We start from the raw sequence: 20,659 nt of genomic DNA, 5'->3' as shown, positions 1-20,659 counted from the left end.
TTGAGTGTGTGTGTGCATGCATACTCATGTTCATGACACACACACACACACACACACACACACACACACACACACACACACACACAAACACGTGAGGAGGGGATGCCAAGGACACTTTAGAGATAATAGTGTGTATAATGTTGGTCTGGGTGGGTTTATTGGTGCTGTGTATATGTGGCATAAAAGCAAGAGCAAAGGCAGCTTGCTGGTGGGAACAAAGGAATTGCCACTTGTGGAGTAGTAGGTGGTGAGCTTGGATGTTAGTCTGAAATGTGTCTGAGATATGGGAGAAGATGATGTAGCGATTGCAGGAAAAATAAGCTTGATGTGCAGAGAAAGGTTTTTGGCTGGAGATGCAAATTTGAGAGTGATCAATGCTAGCTATGTTTCTTTGGAGGTAAAGAATGAAAAAATTCACTCATTTTATAAGCACTATAGTACATGGTCAAAATAACTAGCAGAATTAATAAAGTCTTCACCTAAAAACAAGATAGATACTACTATCTAAATTAGACACTTAGCAAATATGCATCCAATAACCATTTTAGATAAACTCAGGGATCACAGTCAGAAATGCTGAAATCTAGCTAATAGGTCCTTCGTGGATTTGGGAAAGACACTTTTTAAAATGTTTAGTTATTTGATTGTATTGATTTAATCTATATGATAATCTCACAATGTAGATATTCTTATCTTCATTTTGCATACAAGAAAACAAACCTAGAGAGGTTTGGCATATAGACCAACAAAGTGGAGCCTGAGCTGTGAAGCCAGCAGACATGGACAAAAATCACAGCTTTCCTTATACCTAGCTTTCTAAATGTATAGGAGTTCCTGGGCTCTCCTGTGTCCCAGGGTCTCACCAAAGGGACGGAGGCAGTAGTGTCCCCTCTACAGTGCTTTTGAGAGGACAAAATTACAGGCAGCTTGTAGGACACCTACAATACAGGGGAAAGTCATTAATGGTAATTCTTCTACCACAGTCTTTGTCTTTTTAAATGAGTCAAAAATTTACAGATAACTTTCCTTCTCAAGGCCTTAAAATGAGTTGTTTGTGTGTTTGGCTGCCTTTTGAGCAAAGGGTTGGTATATGAGGAGAAGAAGCTGTAGAGGAGAAGTAGGTGTAGAGTTAAGACTGGCATTTATCAGAAGGAGTATGCTAATATCTCAGGACCATCGATACTCTTTAACTAGCCTGCTTGGTGAGCTTTACTGAAGTAGGTATTTTAATGTCTGCAGTAAACCGTCTTTGCCTTTAAGCTGTTTGTTTTCTCAAGTTCAGAGTATGGAGAATATCAAGTACTGGGCTCAGTACATAAAAGTGCCAGCTCTTAACTTCTTCCCTAGCTCTTTGGCAAGAGAAGTCCAAGCAGGACAAAAGCTACCTACAGAGGCCTGGGCTTCTTACTTGGTAATGCACAGCTTTGACACAGTTAGAGCCTTCTTCTTCTGTCGGTAACTGTGTCTGTCCCCATTCTACTATGCCCTCAGCAAGCCACCAAGATCTTAACCTTCATAACACAAGTGCCACTCACTGACGCAGTTATAACAGGGGATGGGAGCTGGCTGATGGGGTTTAAAGTGTCACAGGCCACTGAAGCACTGGGTGCTTGGTGAGGGCACGTGGAGAAATGTCACTCTCAGCCATGCCAGCACAGTGAAGCCTTGCTAATGAAACCACTGGAACATGAAGGCCATCCTAACAGTTCCGAAGACCTCCAGACTTCCTCAGGAAAGTTGGATCAGAAATGGAAATACTGCAATGATTTCCGCTCATTTCCCTTGCAGGGTAAACATCCCAGCACCTCATTTGAAAGAGACTCACTCCTCCAGGCTTCCTACCCTGTTCATCTACTCACGGTGCCATGAGCATCTTGAAGTTAAAACACAAACAAAAGGCGGCAGAGGGCTGGCCGTACTCCCAACAATGTGGATAATGAAGTGACATAAAAATCTACTTAGGAATATACTTCTCAGTTTTTTAGGAATCTGATGTACTTTTAATGTCTGCTAAAGACACAAACACAAACTTAAAAACAGAGTAGCTGTGTCAACACAAAGGTAAGGGAAACAATGAGTGGGCCAGATCATGATCTGGAGAATTCTTGGGCTTCAGACAGGAGCATGGGAATAAATCACATAGAGAATTAGCTCTGTTCCAGGCTTCATTAGCTCTAATTATCCCCCAAATATGCTCAGCAGAATGTGTGTGGGTCTGCTGGGACTGATGCACAATAGAGTGGGCAACATATAAACTCCTCGGAGCACAGAGAGAGTTCATAAAACAACTGAGATGCCTCCTCCTGCACAAGTCACCAGATGAGACAGAAGGGGCAGCTCAGTACTCTCAAGGCTGCTTTTGTAGATGTTGGAGGTTCTTTATTCTCTGTCCAAGACACACAGCAACAAAGCCAAAGCTCAGGCAGACCGTCTTTGTGCTCTGTTATCTAAACCTCAAAGCAATGGCAGAAAAGAGCACCAATTTCATTTGAGTCAAGTATGGTGGCACACACAACAATCCCTGCATAGAGAAGCAGAGGCAGGTGGATCTCTGTGAGTCCAAGGCCTGCCTAGTCTATATAAGAAGTTTCAGGACAGCCAGGGCTACACAGAGAGAGAGTGTTTCAAAAAGAAATAAAAAGAAATAATAGTAATTTCATTTTAGATAGAGAGGTTAGCAAACAAAAATACAAACGTACTCTTAAGGGAAGATTAGCATTTAAAAGTAAGTAATGTTCACTAAAAACTAAATATAAGTAAGTTTTTTTTTGTTTTTTGTTTTTTGTTTTTTGGTTTTTCAAGATGGGGTTTCTCTGCGTAGCCTTGACTATCTTGGACTTGCTTTGTAGACCAGCCTGGCCTTGAACTCACAGTCCCCAGTTCATTTGGGGGAAGTAATACACTTTAGTCATCATGTTTGCCAAAAGCCATAAGATGGAGTGCTGGTCCTGAGCAGGGCAGTGACTATCATGAGTCATGGTATTAATACAAGGACTGAGGGCACAGGTATATTCTGTCTGATACCTGACATGTCAGTGTTACTGACAGACAGTGGAACTGCATCCCAATGCACCAACATGAACTGAGAGTATCACCAGGAGAGAATACATTTACTACAGCTAACTTGCCAGGCCTCGTAGCTTAGTGGCACAAGTAAACTGCAGAGGATGGCTCTGTCCCCAAGACTGTGATGCTCAGTGGGCTCTGTGGCTCTGCTGCCATTGTCCTGCATCTTGAGAGTGCTGTATCACATATTGCTGGCCCAGGAAGAGGTCATTATCAAGAGCAGTTCCTATCAAAGCCTAGAGAGTAAAAAATTGTAATGTGCTGACTGATCATGTTTACTTTAAAGGGCCTTTTTCTGTTCAAAGAGTAAGACTGTAGGGGGAATCATAGACGTTAAGAGTTTCAAGGAGGGACTTTGGTCCTACATCAGGAAGAGTTTTCTAACAACCCCTTCTGTTAGTGATAGGCTCTCCTCAGCAGAGGGACTGGAGAGCAATAGTAAACTACAGAGAAGACAAATGGCTGAGGGACGGGCTATAAAAATCTCTAGATTATTCTTCTGCCCTGATAGAAAATGTTGGACTCATGAGGTAAAAAGTTTATTCTTCCTCATACTAATTGCATGGCATGGTATAATAAAATTATAACAGTTACATATATTAAACATTAGTATTACTAAAAATTGTATCATAATTAAAATGTGAAAATTTTACAACAACAGACAGATATCTATCATTGAAAAAATCCTCACATTTGATAGGGGAAAAAAAGCACCCAGAGCTCTCAAAGCCTTCTTTGTTCTGATTTGATTTTGGTTTTGAACAAGGCCTGATGATGCAGCCAGGCTGGCCTGGGCTGGCCTGGGATTTGCCATGTAGGCCAGGCTGAATTCAAATTTAATTCTTCCTGTTTCAGCCTCCTAGGTGACAGGATGATAGACAGCCCTGCCCATCACAGCTGGACATATCGTGTTCATCATCTTAATGATGAGTCTTAAAAAGCCATATACTATTTTGGTTTATATAGACTATTTTTTTTCTGTTTTTTATTTTTATTTTTATTTATTAATTTATTCTTGTTACATCTCAATGGTTATCCCATCCCTTGTATCCTCCCATTCTTCCCTCCCTCCCATTTTCCCCTTATTCCCCTCCCCTCTGACTGTTCCTGAGGGTAAACTTTAAACCCCTACCCAGATCTAGCCAATGGACAGAACACTCTCCACAGTAGAGTGGAGAGTGGGATAGGACTTTCTCACGTACTCTGGTGCCTCACATTTGACCATGTCCCCTGGAGGGAGAGACCTGGTGGCACTCAGAGGAAGAACAGCAGGTTACCAAGAAGAGACTTGATACCCTATGAGTGTATAGACTGTTAATATCACAGAGTGACACAATATGTACCAAATAACCTTATAGAGGCATACAGATACTTATCCAAATAATTATTTATGTCTAAACTTTTCATTTTATAAAGATATAGCCCGCCATACTTTTTATTTTTATGTCCCCCCCCTTCTCTGTCTCTCTGTGTGTCTCTCTCTGTCTCTGTGTCTCTGTCTCTTTCTCTCTCTCCCTCCCTCCCTCCCTCTCCCCATGCCCCTCTGTTTCTTTATTCTCTGAGTATGGGGCAGGATTTCTGTTTACAGTGCACATGTGGAATACAAATTGCAACTTAGAAGATTACGTTTTCTTCTACTATTTGGGGATAACACTCTTGTCATCAGGCCTGGCAGCAAATACCTTAAGCTGTGGAGCCGTCTCACTAGCCCTACCTACGAATATCAACTGGCCATAGAAGGAAATAGCTCTTTTGGTGAATTGGAGTGTGTGTGTGTGTGTGTGTGTGTGTGTGTGTGTGTGTGTGTGTGTACAAGTACCCTTCATAAATATTTACCCATGTGATAGATCAACAGATTATAAAATTAAAATTTATAATATAATATTAAGATCTCTAAAATAAGAAGTTTTAAAGTCAATGATCATTATCCTTAATGTAATATATCCTTAAAGCAAGCCTCCAGGTTTCTCTTCTGAATACTTACCACATCAGCTGCTGCTACAAACAATACAGTTAAGTCATGAGCCCACACAGACTTGTCTTTGTAATGTAGTCCACATACTGTAGAACTGAAACCCGCCACTGTCAGACCAACTTGGCTCTGAAACTATCTATGTGACCCTGAGTAAGAGACTTTGCCTTCTGAATCTTGGTCTCTTCATTTTTGAGGCCTACCGTTTCTTTTGTAGACTAAATGAGATCATACACTCATTAAGTATTGACCTCCACTGTAGTTCACCTCACCTCTCATGCCATATATCCCCACATAGGTCTCACTAAGGACATCACAGCATCTAGGGTGAAAGCTGCCAATCGTGCACTAAGACAAATTTCACGGCATCATAGAATGTTATTTTGATTTTGGTGCTTTAAAGATACAGATATTGAAACTATCACAGCCAATCATGTGATTTTTGACATGAGCTTAAAAGGTTAAGTTACTGTCTGAAGAAAGGTAATCTGGTTGCCTTTCAAGGCAGCCTGCAAAGCTCGGCAATCTGCATAGAGAGGGGCATTTGTCATCATTAGCTGAGCTGTGACAGCTGGCACCCAGGGTGGCCTGGAATCAAGAAGTGCCAGAGATACTCTGGGTTCTGGCTGCCACTCAGTATAGTCAAGTATACTATATGAAAAGCTTTGTGATGTAACTAACAACACCGAACATACGTGAATGTTCCAGAACATGGATAATACAACGACGGCACATAATTAGCAGCCGCCTCTAGACAACAGGATGCCATATCATTTGCTTCCTGCCTGCATCTTAGAGAGGGTCTCTTCAGAACCCAGACAGCTCCAGAACAGTGTTTTAAAATGTTTTTATTGTGGTGGTTGTTGTTGTCTTTAACTCTATGTTAAGACTGGGTTGGGGTGATCAACTCAATACATCTGAGGGAACAGAACAAAGGCGGCGACGGTGGTTCTCAGACACATTAGAAATAACTTCTCAGGGAAGAGTTCAACTACATACACCCAATACGGCAAGTGCTCTTGGGAGAACATGAACATTGGAATTAGACTATTTCCACAGCATGGTCCTCCAACTGTTTGAAGTATATGTACAAGTTCATAATGAATATTTTAAAAACACTCCTTGGCAAAATTTAAAGTAATAATCTTTTCTCCAAATGAGGATTACTATGTATCTGAAATAGCTGTGTTTAATATGTTTTAAAGGTAGTTGTGAAAACTGAAAATTTTATAACTACATTTTTATATCTAATTAATTCAAAACAATATAAATAATTAAAGAGGAAGTTTAAATTAAAGAACAGGTTGACCAACCTTTGAAAACTTAAAATATTACATATAGTCTCTCTATAGTCATCAGTACTTAAAAATGTAATCAATAACACTGGCCTTATATTATTATGTAAACTAGTTTTTCACAAATAAAACTAATTTTTGTGTTAATGTAAAATCTATGCAAATACATGCAGTCATTTATCAGGAGAGCTGACAAGCATTCCATATTGGAGGAGGAAATGAAACTGCCTCAAGAATAGAGGCAATTAATTATTTCTGTATTTTTTCTTCTTCTGTCTTGAGGCACAAAAGTTATCCATCCAGTTAAAACAGCAAATGAAATAAAGAGATTATTTTTTTATTTAAACACATATGGCTTTTGCCTGCAATACTGATCACCACAAGGTCTACAGATGCCCGTGGCTAAATTGTGTGCTGGCAGATGCACACAAGGGAAAACGTGCTAATGCAGCGTGGAGAGGAAAACAAATGAAGAACTGCGCTGCCTACTCAGAAACCCCAACCCAGAAACAAACCCACACCCACCCTTCCCCAATGAATTATGCATTTTGCTTATCAAATACAGGTGAAGGTTACAAAAAATTAACCTTGGTCTGTTGCAAAAAGTATAAAATGCTTTTAAATTATTAAAGACATTTTTATGTGCATGGGTAGTTATCAATATAGGTGGATGTCTGAGAAATACATGCATATTTTTATGAACAGAATAGCTAGTGACTTTTAAACTTCTTGATCTTACAACAAAAGTGTGTACCATTGAAATATGTGTGACTAGATAGAAATTGTTCAATTTCTAGTTAGCAGTTTTTAAATCCATTTGCCAGCAATCTCTGAAAACTGGCAAGAAGTGGGCTGGCTGTGGGAGCTGCAGAGAATGCTCTATGGATGAGGGCTTGCTGTTCCCGTAGAAACCCTGAGTTCTGTTCCTAGCACCCACACCAGGCACCTCACAATTGCCTGCAATCAAGCTCCAGGCATCCAGTATCTTCTTCTAAACTCCACAGGCACCCACACACATGTGGCATACATTTACATGCGCGTGCGCGCGCGTGCACACACACACACACACACACAGTCACATAACTTAAAAAAATAAAACACACAACTGGATCATTATAGAATGTTTCCTTTGGACAGGTTAATGTAAAAACCAATTCATTTTTTTACTATCCGAAATTGTGTGTGTGTGTGTGTGTGTGTGTGTGTGTGTGTGTGTGTGTGTACGCATGTGGGCACACACACATACTTGTGCATGTGCAGGCTATTATATAAACATTAAAAAGAATGCTTCCTAAAAACGGTTTATTAAGAAAGCAATAACTTCTTTCTTAATAGGCCTATAAATTTTAATAACATTAAACTTTCCCGTTTAATTGCAAATAAAAATACAAAACAGAAAGCATTTAAATAATTCCTGTATTTTAGGAGAGTAAAGACTAGGTGTGGCCTTCCAAGTGGCATCTGAGCTACCTGGGAGAGCAGCAGCAGCAAAGAAAATGTCCCTAGTCGGATACTTTATATCCTCGATTATCTAAATTTAAACGACAATGCGCATTTATATGAAACTTGGATTAGAAGCATATGTTCCAAGAATGTGTATGCATTATTTAGTATTAGCTATAATTATTCCATAGGCTCATCTTATATCACGTTAAAGAAGGATCAGAGCAACTTCAAAGTAAAAAACAAATACTGACATTTCGTGAGATTTCTTTTTCTTGCCATAAAGATATTAAATAAGAAATATGCCTCAAATACAGCTATTCATCTGAGAGTTCACAGAATAGTATATTCACATGCAAACTTCGCAGGCTGGAATAGTACTGTTTACAAGTTATAGATCAATACATTCAAATGCATTTTAAAATTGTTTTTATTTTATTTTATTTGTAGGTGGTTTGCCTGCATGTATATATGTGCATCAAGTGCATGCTTGGTACCTGAGGGGGCCATGCTCTGGAGCTGGAGTTACATACAGATGGTTTTGAGTCACCATGTGGGTGCTGGGAATTGGACCCAGGTCCTGCAGAAGAGCAGAGTCACCTCTCCAGACCTACACCCAGCTTTATGAAGCAGATTTCACATAACAGTAAAGCTAGTGGTTTTATTTCACAGAATTCTCAATTTTTATTTGAAAAACACTTTTAAATTATGCTCTTAATTTTAATTTTTATTCATATTTTTAAAAGGTTATGCAGATTTAAAATTCTATTTATCAATTCTACTTCCTACTTGATATTTTTAACATAGCACTCTATGAAAAATTGTGCTTTCAGGAAATAGTGCATACTGGTAAACCAAAATACTTAGTGTATCAAGTGTAGCTGGAAGGGAAAGCAAAACATTATATAGGGGCCTGTTAGCAAACATTTACAATCCATACCTATACATAAAAGACAATTCCTATTTTTATACTAACATCTTTTTCTATAAAATATTTGTCACTGCATAAATGTGGTAAGATGTTATCAGTTTATGTGAAATAGTTATTTTAAATTAGCACTTTAGTTAATGACCACTGAAATTTACAATAAAGCCCAATATACAGGAATTATTTGTTTATTAAAAAACTGAGCTCCACATACTAAATAAGAAAAGGGAGAGATTATTTTAAATAAGCACTCACTGGAAGTTGATTAGTTAGAGACGGTATTCTAGTCTCAAGGTCATGCTGAATGTTTTCAGTGGCTTAATCATGCACAGTATGGATAATAACAGCAGTGCAGGCCTAGATTAACAAGCGAATCACACCTCGGTCCACTGTGTTTTCTAGCAACAATAAAAATGCAGCCTACTTGGAGCATCGAGGCTGCAGTCACAGACACAAAAGCCTCTACATTCATGTTTATTAGTTGGGGGGGGGGTGTGTGTCCTTGTTTTCATTTATTCATACAGAAAAAGATGAAGTGATGAGCTCACTTATCCTGTCTGCTTATTTCTGTAATAACTGAATGAAGAATACAGGCTGACATTTAACAAAAACAATTTTACTTTGTCAGAAAGATACTGAGGATGAGGACATTCCAAGGGTTCATTTTACTGACGATGTTTCCCTGACCCTTCCTTCCTCCTCCTCTTCTTCCTTCTTCTTCCTCTTCCTCTTCCTCCTATTTCTTTCTTCTCCAATTTACAAAAGCAACTCCATATTACCCTGCACTTCTATGTGTACATTCAAATGAAGGGAGAAAACTGAGACAATTGCATATACAAGCTGGGGTTTTAAGTCCTTTATGTATAAAAAGCAAAGGCTGGCTACCAGTTAAGCAGGGGTTGGTGATTCTTAGAAGCTCTACTTCCAACGGCCATCTTTAATCTCTAAGTTACTTTTCTTTTCAACACTTATTAATGGTACAACTAAGCAATATCGAAGAAGAAAGTATTCGTCACTACAAATATGGCCGTGTGACTGTGCACTAGGATGACAACGAATCCTGAGGAACGGATCCCGTCGTTCAAGATAAGGAAACGCAATTAAAAAATTAGCGTCCACTCTCAGGGGGCTGTGGCTGAAGGAACAGGACAGGTCTACGTCATGTAAACACTGATCTTAATCCTCTGCCTGACTTTGTAATGAACCTGATATTCAAACATGGAATAATGACTTTAAGACATCCCTGAAACTTTCGAGCTATTTTGCTTAAGTGTTTTTATACCCTAAGTTACAACAGAAAGGTATAAATAGATGCTATCAAATTACCGGAAAACCTCCCTCTATTTTACTTTATTTAATAAGACACAAAAAGAAAACCCTGCATAAATAGGTCTTTAATTTCTCTAGTGTAAAAAGAGAATATACTGTGTCTGGCAGAAACAGTTAAAGTAGCCTTGGGTACATTTTTAGAAAAGAGGGAAGGGAAGAAATCAGATGCACACAATGAGCCTTCAAAGCCACTCCAGCAGTAGAGATAAATAATTTAATAAAATCAACTTCATATTCTTTTAGTCTCTAGTGTAATAAGCACATATTAAAAAAACCTTTAAATTCATGAACAGTTGTGAATAAACTAGCTCCTGGCAGATAATGAAAACATGGGGGAATGGTGTGTATTGTGAGCACTGTGAGGGCTCAGATCCCTTATGACCTTCCAGAAGGATGCCACCGCTGAAGTCAGTAAACTTGCAATTCAAGTTTAAATAGTCATTAAAAAAAATAGCTAACAACAATACAGAAACCTTAGCTCCTACCCTTATGAACATAATGCAGCTTTTCTTTATCCTTGTAGGAGACTGCTTGCATGGCTTTGCATAGGCCATGGAAGTGGACCCCCACTGGGACGTTACTCAGGAAGCTGCACTTCAGAAATGATTGTCTTGTCCTTGATATTTGGGATGTTCCAAGTGTTGAAGTTCACCACATTTGTTTTATGTTCACAAACAGGGCTAGATGTTATGATAACTGGCATGCGTCTTATCTGGATTTGTTTTCCCTAACTGGAATATTTTAAATCCAGGCTGCCTTAGTCAAAAACCCTAAACGCCATTCTAGGGCAAGCATCTCAGCGGTTACATCATGAGATTCTTGGGTACTTCTTTTCCTTCCAATTAGGTCACTTTTCTTCAATTATCATACTATTATTAGCTTATGTCAAGGATGCCTACATGCATACCACTGAAAACAATTAACCATTTATGTCTTAAAACAGGCAGCACACACAAGCTTTTCTTCTGGTACTCCGTAAGTCTCTATTTAAAAAATCTACTGGCATCAATCCAGCTCTTAGACAGACTTTTCATATAGTAAAACAGAGTTTATATCACTTGTGTGTCACATCATCAGTCCAAACAATCCAATAGGTCGAATGAATTTTTAAGTAAAAATTACTATCGAATAGTTATATAATTTACCGGTATAAAAACATATCTAACGCCCAAACCTCGATTTAAATCAGGTGAATTACACGAAAATACATCGTTAATTTTAATTCCTCTCCATGGGCAATTCAATTAAAGAAAGCACGAAAGGAAGAAAGCAGTTATGAATGCGGTTTGGGCTTCCTTCAACAACCAAGGGTGTTGAGATTACGGAAAGGATGCAGCTACAGGAGCAGTACATTTCCCGGGCTCAGGGTATCGGACGAACTGGGTAGTAGCAGCTAAAAAGACAATCTAGGGCTATTCTAAGCCACAGGGTCAACACACAGGGACAACAACCGCCGGGAGCCGGCTTTATGTAAATCACTGGCAGGACCGGGCGTGGCGGGTGCTTCAGGACGCCTGCGGGCCTGGCCTCCCAAAACCCAGGGCCTCACTAGCCCGCCAACAGTCTAGTTTCGTGGTCTTCTTGCTCAAGTGAAAGTCGTTCGGGAAATGCCTCGGTTGCATCAATTAGCTTGCACAAAGTGCTTCGGTGTTTAGCTTCGCCTTAACCCAATTAAGCCGCACAGCGAGCCCAGAAAGATGCGCCACCTGCGCCTGGCTGCAGTCGGCGGCCATGGGATCCCAAGTCCTTCTGTCGGACGCAGGGAACTACCAGGACTTCGGCGTTGGAGCTACCTAGAGTCCCATAGTCCGGGGTGAGGCACCCGGGCGCGCGCTCTGTCCGAGGAAGGTCAGGACCAAGTATTCCTGGGTTGCACTGAGGCCAGAGTACAGAGCACGCTCGGCTGGGGCCACTCGAGGGCGAGAGGCGGCGAGAGCAGAGCGGTACAAGGGCATCGGGCGTGCTTTCCAGCAGTGCATGAGAGTGGGGACACTCAGACGCCCAGAAAGCTTCACAATTAGCCTGGGAGCAGATGGGCCAAGGAAGAGAGCTGGGTGGAGTAGGCGCAAGGGTCCGGGGGAGAGGTCGCCTGCCGCACCCTACCCGGGCAACCCGCCTGTCCCCAGCAGCCGCTCCCTGCCGCACAGCTCGTTCTCGTTGGTCTGGCTCTCTGGGTTGTCTCCTCCAGCGCCTCTTCAGCTGCCAAAAGGTAGCAGCTCGTTCACCCACGACTCCTGCAAACTGGGGAGAGACTTTGCGGGTCCCCAGTCCCCTCTCCCAAGGGAAAAGGTCTTGGGAAATGGAAAAGACGGCCATTGTAATCCCCAAATGTGATGTACTGTTTTAATCTAATTCGGAATCTATCATTCTTCGGTAACAAAAAACTAAATTAGGGGTGGCCCTGTGATGCTTAAAAGGTGAGAGTCCTCAACGGGAGCCCATTAAAAGTGCGTACACAAGTGCTCCCATAGGCCTGCACTGGAAATTCTCTTAATTTGAAACGAACGGACCTTTGTACTAAAGGCAGGCAACCGAAAACTACTACGAAAAGCCTTAAGTGCCCTTTCTTTAAGTTCGTGTGCACTAAGGACTCAACTGGTGAGCTATTGGAAGGAGAAGCTCCCTATACAACTTCCTTAAGGTTCCAAAATCTAACGGTTCATTTCTTTGAAAATTTCTAAGATGAAACTTTAATAATTTTAAAACACAAACACGAATGGTTACAAATTTATTTTTGAAGCTGATGGCCATCTTCTCATAATTAAATTACGAAATCCCGTAAGATTAGAAACCTCTTGTTGGTCACCACTGAGGATACCTGAGATGGGAGATCTGTCTTGAAGCCTGCGTGAGCAAACCAGGCGGAATGACCACACCTTCTAGTGCTCAGTGTTAAGCCCACCTCTGTGAGTCTTCTAGCTCTTTCTCTACAGCACAGCTCACTATGAGATGGCACTGACATTTTCTTTAAATTCCAGAAAACACGTTTGGAAAGTGGTCCACTTTCCAACAAGAGCATATAGCCCTGCCTGCTTTTTGTTATTTTAGCACTGGCCAATCTAGTTAAAGATAAAGGAACAGCAGACAGCTGGACTTGTTTTAACTGGGTAAATATCTACCCCACTGAGCAATAATTTTCAGTGTTCTCTCAGCAAATGCAAATGGAGAAAACCTACATTAAAAAAAAACAACAACAACAATAGGTTCTGCCTAAGGTTTAGAAAAGTGTTCTGACTGGGAGCACCCAACTCTAAGAAAGAATGGCATGGTGGACTCCCCCATCTGAAACCATCAGCTTAGCAAACTTCTAACTTGCATTAAAAAGACCCCGAGGATTAACGGCATTAATTACCTTACTCTAAGTGCAAGTTTGTGACTCTGTTCTAGAAAGCCCCTTTGACTTCACTAATTGGTAGATGACCATTAGTACAACCGGACAGCTCATCAGAGGTGAAGAGACAAGCGCCTTTTCAGCACAGAGAGCCGCTGCTCTTCGCCAAGTCTTCCCCAAATGTCAATATGCTTCAAGTTATACCAGAGCTGGGAGATTTCCTCTTTCTTTCCAACCTGTCTAGGTGGCCTGGGTGGGTTTCTGCCGGCAGCAGCTCCCTACCTTTGGTTTCTGTGCTTCTATCCACGAGGGGGGATTAATTAGCCTGGCTGAAGCTGGAGGAGGCTGTCGTGACGAGCCCAGTGGCGATTGGCCGCCCGCCTGCCTGGCCCTGCCTTTATAATTTCCACACGAGTGCATCTGGGCTCTTACACAAACCAACAGCAGCTTCTTCTGACAGACACACACTCACCCCGACGCACACTCGGCACACTTTTTCTGCGTCTGATTAACAGTCTTGCACACACCATGATTACAGGAAAACGTAAATAAATCCGGAAAGGGGTGATTATTTTGACTACTGGAAGAGCTTTGCTAGGTCTCAGCACAACTTTTGTTTTTATTACCGAGAAGGTGCTCTTTCCACGCGTCTCTCTCAGATACGGATTCTTTAGCTGAGGAAGAGAGGGGGAGAGCTCAGCCTTTCACTTTAAGATCGGCTAGGCTCCAGCGGAGAAAAGGCCGGCAGGGCAGGGCGGCCCCTGCTGCAGCTAGTACGAGAGAGGCTCGGTGCCTTTTGCGTGTGGCCCCCTTTCTCCACCGAAGTTGGCTCCAGCGCTAGCAGCCGCATTGGATCCCACAGCTTATTGCGAGACTCCGGTGTACAATCCGGATCTCTGCCCCAACATGATCGCGGCCCAGGCCAAGCTGGTCTACCACCTGAATAAGTACTACAACGAGAAATGCCAGGCCAGGAAAGCTGCCATCGCCAAAACCATCCGGGAAGTCTGCAAAGTGGTCTCCGATGTCCTGAAAGAGGTGGAGGTGCAGGAACCGCGCTTCATCAGCTCTCTCAATGAGATGGACAACCGCTACGAAGGCCTGGAGGTCATCTCTCCCACCGAGTTCGAAGTGGTACTCTATCTTAACCAGATGGGGGTGTTTAACTTCGTGGATGACGGCTCCCTGCCTGGCTGCGCGGTGCTGAAGCTGAGCGATGGGCGCAAGAGGAGCATGTCCCTCTGGGTGGAATTCATCACAGCCTCTGGCTACCTCTCAGCACGCAAAATCCGTTCCAGGTTTCAGACGCTGGTGGCTCAGGCGGTGGACAAGTGTAGCTACAGGGACGTAGTAAAGATGGTGGCTGACACGAGCGAAGTGAAACTGAGAATCCGTGATAGGTATGTAGTGCAGATCACCCCGGCCTTTAAATGCACCGGGATCTGGCCTCGGAGTGCTGCCCACTGGCCGCTTCCCCACATCCCTTGGCCAGGACCCAACCGGGTGGCAGAGGTCAAGGCCGAAGGGTTCAATTTGTTGTCCAAGGAGTGCCACTCCCTGGCCGGCAAGCAGAGCTCGGCCGAGAGCGACGCCTGGGTGCTGCAATTTGCAGAGGCTGAGAACAGACTACAAATGGGGGGCTGCAGGAAGAAATGCCTCTCTATCCTGAAAACCCTGCGTGACCGCCACCTGGAGTTGCCAGGCCAGCCCCTCAACAACTATCACATGAAGACTCTGGTGTCCTACGAGTGTGAGAAGCATCCCCGGGAGTCGGACTGGGACGAATCTTGCCTGGGCGACCGGCTGAACGGAATCCTGCTGCAGCTCATCTCCTGCCTGCAGTGCCGGCGGTGTCCCCACTACTTCTTACCGAACTTAGATCTGTTTCAAGGCAAACCCCACTCCGCCTTGGAAAACGCTGCTAAACAAACGTGGCGGCTGGCAAGAGAGATCCTGACCAACCCGAAAAGTTTGGAAAAACTTTAGAGGATGATCTAACGCAGAGCCAACAAGATCACTTTTCTCAAAGTCCCAACAAAATGAAAACTTGCTGGTTGATTCCTTAGTACTATTTTCCGTGACAGTGCAAACAATCTCTTCCTTTATAAAAGGAGTAACTACATTCAACCATCATCTCACACGCCCCTAAAAAATAGGAGGGAAAGAAGTAGGGAAATACAAGGGAAAACCTACACCCTAAAGCAGCTTTATGCAGGCATCACCCACTTCCCCTGAAAAGTGCACAACACCCAGAAACAGCAGAGCTGCAATGCAAGACCATGGCCAACTTCGGCAAAGGATTATAGTAATCCTGAGACTTAGGTGCATCTATCTGCCTTCCAGCGAACAGGACCTGGATGTGCCACCTGAAGGAAAGTGTAATGTATATTTTGATTTGTAACAAAAGTTGTGATCTCGTTGTCTTTGAAAGTGTGGATGTCAGTGTTTTGTGATTTGGTGAACAAAACTGAAATTGCCATTCTGGAAACTTCCAGACATTTTCCACGAACAGAGATGCATTTAAAGGTAGATTTACTTCTGGTACTTTACCTGTCTGTGAAGTGTCTGAACTTAAAAAAAAAAATACACGTTTACATTTTGTTTCAAATATATTGCTTGTTCAAACATTCCGTAAGTATACTTGAAATGTTATTTAAATATATTCAGAAAATTTGAATTCAGCTTATATAATAACGCTTGAATATCTGAATTATATATATTTGAAAATGCACTTGAAATACACTGGATAACTACTTTTGTGATTTAGATTTTAATTTTTGTTGCTGATTTTTATTTAATTAGAAGACAATAAATGAAGTCAAATACCAAATTTCTGTGTCTCACTTTAAATTGTTTTTCTGCCAAAAATAACATGAGAATTTAAAACATTTTGACAAACAGGCCAATAAAACGACTAAGATACTAAAAGGGCTCGTTTTTTAAACAGCTATAGAAAAATATCCATTTCCTCAGTTTCTAACTTACTCTATGATTCTTTTCTACAACTGACATATTTATAGCCTATTTTGAGACCTTGCTTCTGGTTAGTATTTCTGTAGCCTTTTGACAATAGAACAGAGGAAAAGCCTATTGTGTCAATTGAAATTACTGACTTTAAAAGAAGCAAATTCTGAGAAAACTAAGTTAAATCATATATATGTATATGAAATTAAAGCAAGTAAATGAAGATGTCTTCTAACTAATATACTTTATCAAACATATTTTAACACAGTAAGGGTTATTGGAATAAATTATCCAGAAAATCACAATTCATCCTTACTATACAGGGAAAGCTAATGGCAAAACATAAAGACAAGCTCGTGTTTAAACAGCACAGTCACTCATTACACAGCTTTGCTCCTGTCTCACTGATCAACAAGTGCAGAGAGGCCAAAATGAAGGCTTCATATTAGTTAATTCAGGTTGCAATAGACTTTAGAATTTCATTTGCCCATTTACAAATAAATTTCTATAATGTGTCATTTCTCTGTGTAGTTTAAATATAAACAATAAAGTTCAAGTCCAACTACTTATTTTAGAACTGCTTTCGAAATGATTTAAAGGAAGATCTCTGAAAAATGATATAGAATAGCCAGTGTTACAGTTCATTATCTCAACCAAGACGTCAGAAGAAATTTACCAACTTACAGTTACATAAATAATAAAACAATGGAATGCATCTCAAAAGGGTTCTGGGCTGTAGGGTTTCCCTGATGGTCAGGGGTTAAAATCCACAAGATAAGATTTAGTCAACATGTATGCCATTCCAATGCTCCAAATATATACCTTTTGGAATGCCGTGTAAGTGCTAGTGTACGCTCTGTGTATGTACGTTTAAATCAAAGCTTATAAAGAATCTGCTTCTCTTCCTTTTAAACCCAGATGTAAAATCCATTTAATTCAGGAGATGAAAAATGGGTGTAATAATGGAAATGAAATTATATGAAAACAGTTCCCACCCCAGTTTCCTTATAACCTTTCAATAAATAATAATTCATATTGCACTATATACTTTTGGACATTAAGTGATGTTAACACAAAATTTCACAAGACTTGTCTTAGTCTTCCCAGGAACTGAGACATTGTGCCCCAGGGATCCGGGAGCTACTGGCTTAACCACCAAATCTGGCCCAGTGTACACAAAGGCACATAAGAAGACTACTCAGATGCGCATGCTCTGTTAATACGGGATTTAAGCTCATTAATATAGTCTTCAACTGTGAAAGAAATCGTGTGTTTTCATTCATTTTCTTTTCTGTATGAAAGATGAGACTGTGTGTACCTCTCCAGTCATTTAAAACCAAGCAAAACTGAAAACCACATTCTGCCATCAAGGCCACCAATGCTGTGCAGTCACTCTCACTCACTTTTGTGTCGATCTTCTTGAAGGCAGCATCATCCTCATCTACCTCGAAGTAGATTTCTGTTGTGGTGATGGAGAGAGTGCCCTTGGCCACCACCACAGGAGCAATGAGCTGGGCAGGGGTGCTGAGAACCACAGGGCCTGCAAGACAGGGCAATGGGTCAGACTGGGCCTTTCTGGTGCTTCCAAACTCCCTCCCAGAGGGTATGGCATAGTTTTATTTCGAAAAATGCACTAGGGAAAATGGGGCCTATGTTAATGCGAGTCTTTTCATATTAGGTAAAGTCTGTTTAGTATTTATACGGCACCTTAAAAAGAGACGAGTAATTCTATAAAAAACTTAAGAGGTCAGGGTGTTGAGTAAGAGACTCATACATAACACGCAAGCTTGCATCCTCTGTCTGGAAATCTACATGGTCGGTGAGGCGCTGCTATTAATTCGACTGACAAATGCAGAGCAGAATGGATGCTTTGGTGCTCCAGTACTCTTGCTCTCCAGGAGATCCTAGGCAGTGTGTAATGCCCCAGAGGCCAACCATCTCCTAAGTCATTCCTTTTGGCAGCTTTTCTACCCCAAGGACAGGTGATAGAGGTGAAAAGGGAAAGCAGATACACACACACACACACACACACACACACACACACACACACACACATATATATGTATCTCCATCTCACGGGCTAGCATTTTACACAAGAGTTGTTTTAATTTTGGCGTTCTAAGGTGGGATGCCCTCACTGGCGGGAGTACTTAGTCACTGTGGTTCTTGTGAATAAAATAACGAAAATCTTGTGCGTCGTTTTCTCATTAGAGCACACCAAAGATAAAAATGTTAGAAAAACGCTGAAAGAAAACCATTCTTGGAAAAGGGTGTGGAAAGTGCAATTTCACAGCTTTTGGACCTAGAGAAATTAGCCTTCAATAGATTTTTATAAAGTGTGCGCACTTCGAATTTCCTCAATTAGAATACTGATTCCAGGGGGAATTACTTGAAATCCCTCTTCGAGATATTGGTCTAAGCACACAGAAAGGAATTCAGAAATAATGTGGCTTTGTTGATATATATATATATATATAATATCAACATTAAATACACCCTCTGCGGCACACAGCGGGGGACGAACAGTGGAGTCTTCCCTGCGCAGGCTCCCGCCTGAGCCGGGGAAGCTCGCGGAGCCAGCGGTCCTGCAGAACCCCACCATTTTAAGGGGAGACCTGGAGGCCTAGGCCAGTCGGTAGGGCTTTTTAGGGTCTGGCTCACACACAGCACACTATGTGGGGGTCGCCTTCAGGGGTCCGACCTCCCTGCAGAAGAGCTACAGGGGCCCGGGGCTCGGGCCGAGTTGGGCTCTCCACGGTTTACGGGATTTTTTTTTTCCCAAGGGGTGAGGCGGTCGGGTCTGGAGCGCCACTTTAAAGGCTCATCAATCTTAATCTAGGTTGCTCAAGTAATTATGCCCGAATCTCTTGTACGATTACAAGTGGATTTGGGTTTCTATTCCCCAGGCCCTCCTTTGTGTTTATTGGAGGGTCCGCGCTAGCCGGCGCCTCCAGCCTCTAGGGCCCTCCTCGGATCTCCCGCGCCAGCCCGCGGGTTCGAACCGCTCCCTTAACCCTTGCACCGCCAAGGCGCTTTGTGAGGCTCAGGTTTCCTGGTTCCCTTTTGGAAACGTTCCTTGTATTCACGTCTGAAACAAAATGTCTTCAAATAATTTGGGCTTGGGGAAAAGCCCTAGCAAAGTTCACTCTAAACACGATCCACCACGCTTTAGGTTTTTAAGACTGACATTTGGAGAACAATGGTCAAAAAGATTAAAACAGCAAGTCGGTTTTTTCTCCTAAAACGTAATCTAACATATCCAAACAATACATTGAGAAAGTTGAAAAAAAAAAAGATTACGAGATGAGTTATCCAAACTATACTCTGATTAACTGAAATACAGCACAAATTTTGTATACAGAGAGCCCAGGTTTTAGCTAGGTGCACATTTCTAAAAGGGGACAACACTTCTTTTGATTCTACTCCAGTTTCCACCCCTATTCAATTGAGATTTTTCTGGGCGCTTATAAAAAATTCTTTAAGAAAGACACATCAGAAAATATTCAACTTTAGAAGTATGTCTGTCCTCCCCGCCCTCCAGCCCCCAAATCTCCAATTACAACTCCCAATTCTGTAGATTGTTGGAGGAGTCCAGGGTTTCGTTGTTGTTTTGTTGTTGTAGCCTCCAGGGAGCAGAGCTGCCACAGAGAGCAAACAGTTAATCCACTGCAGCAATAGAGAAAGAGGATTAGCTTTAATCCTCTTCGGGGAACCTCTGGATTTTAGGGATCCTATATTTAAATGTTTACATAAAGCACAGTCACAAGCCAGCATGTTTTCCATATGGCACCGGGTGAGGTAGGAACCTGGAATCTTTTTCCAAACAGTGTTTTGAAGGGCAGCATCCCCGGGGTCAGGAGATGCTCATGCAGTGGGTTTATTTCTCACCCCTACTCTCCCCACCCCCGCCTCCACCTCAGCACTATGGGTTTAACCTTCTGAACCTTGCTTGGTACAGTCAGTGGGGAACTGACTGTAAATATAGCCATTCTGATAGCTATTCTAACAATGAAAGAGTAAACTACAATAATGTCCTCAGCACACACAGAGCAGTAATACTACAGGATGTAAAAGGCCTACTCCTATTGTATCGACACATACAAGAATTTAAAACTCTATCATAAATAGTGATAACTAAAAGGGAAAACAGCAAGTGTTATTTACTTCTTACAGTGGCTATGGGCCCCTGACTGCTTTTAAAGAAAGTTAGGGGTGTTACTCCCCATTATTCTAGCGCCAAGCAGGCATCAGGGAAAATCCAAGAAGAAGGGGCTGGTCCCAAAGCTTCCAGGGAGATGGTAAACCTCACTGTGTACTGATGTGTTTGAAGT

At 41.9% G+C, this 20,659-nt stretch overlaps 2 protein-coding genes across 8 annotated transcripts in view; one reads left to right on the top strand and one right to left on the bottom strand.

The window, feature by feature from the left end:
- The window catches only part of NBEA (neurobeachin), a 545,308-nt gene that overhangs the window by 141,862 nt on the left and 382,787 nt on the right, over positions 1-20,659 (bottom strand). For all 7 annotated transcript variants that reach the window (XM_084768707.1, XM_084768708.1, XM_084768709.1 and 4 more), the window contains one exon: positions 17,732-17,868. In XM_084768707.1, coding sequence (XP_084624833.1) covers positions 17,732-17,868 — 137 coding nt within the window. The remainder of the gene's footprint in view (positions 1-17,731; positions 17,869-20,659) is intronic.
- MAB21L1 (mab-21 like 1) lies at positions 7,663-17,715 on the top strand. The gene has a single exon (XM_084768729.1). The coding sequence runs from the start codon at positions 14,271-14,273 to the stop codon at positions 15,348-15,350; it is 1,080 nt and encodes a 359-aa protein (XP_084624855.1). The 5' UTR covers positions 7,663-14,270; the 3' UTR covers positions 15,351-17,715.

This window comes from Acomys minous (assembly GCF_964271855.1).
Source record: "Acomys minous genome assembly, chromosome: 19".
Lineage (NCBI taxonomy): Eukaryota > Metazoa > Chordata > Mammalia > Rodentia > Muridae > Acomys > Acomys minous.
This window is presented reverse-complemented; position numbering and strand designations above follow the sequence as displayed.

Excerpts from the sequence above, each read along its gene's own strand:
- MAB21L1 (XM_084768729.1), top strand. The coding sequence starts at position 14,271 with ATGATCGCGGCCCAGGCCAAGCTGGTCTACCACCTGAATAAGTACTAC.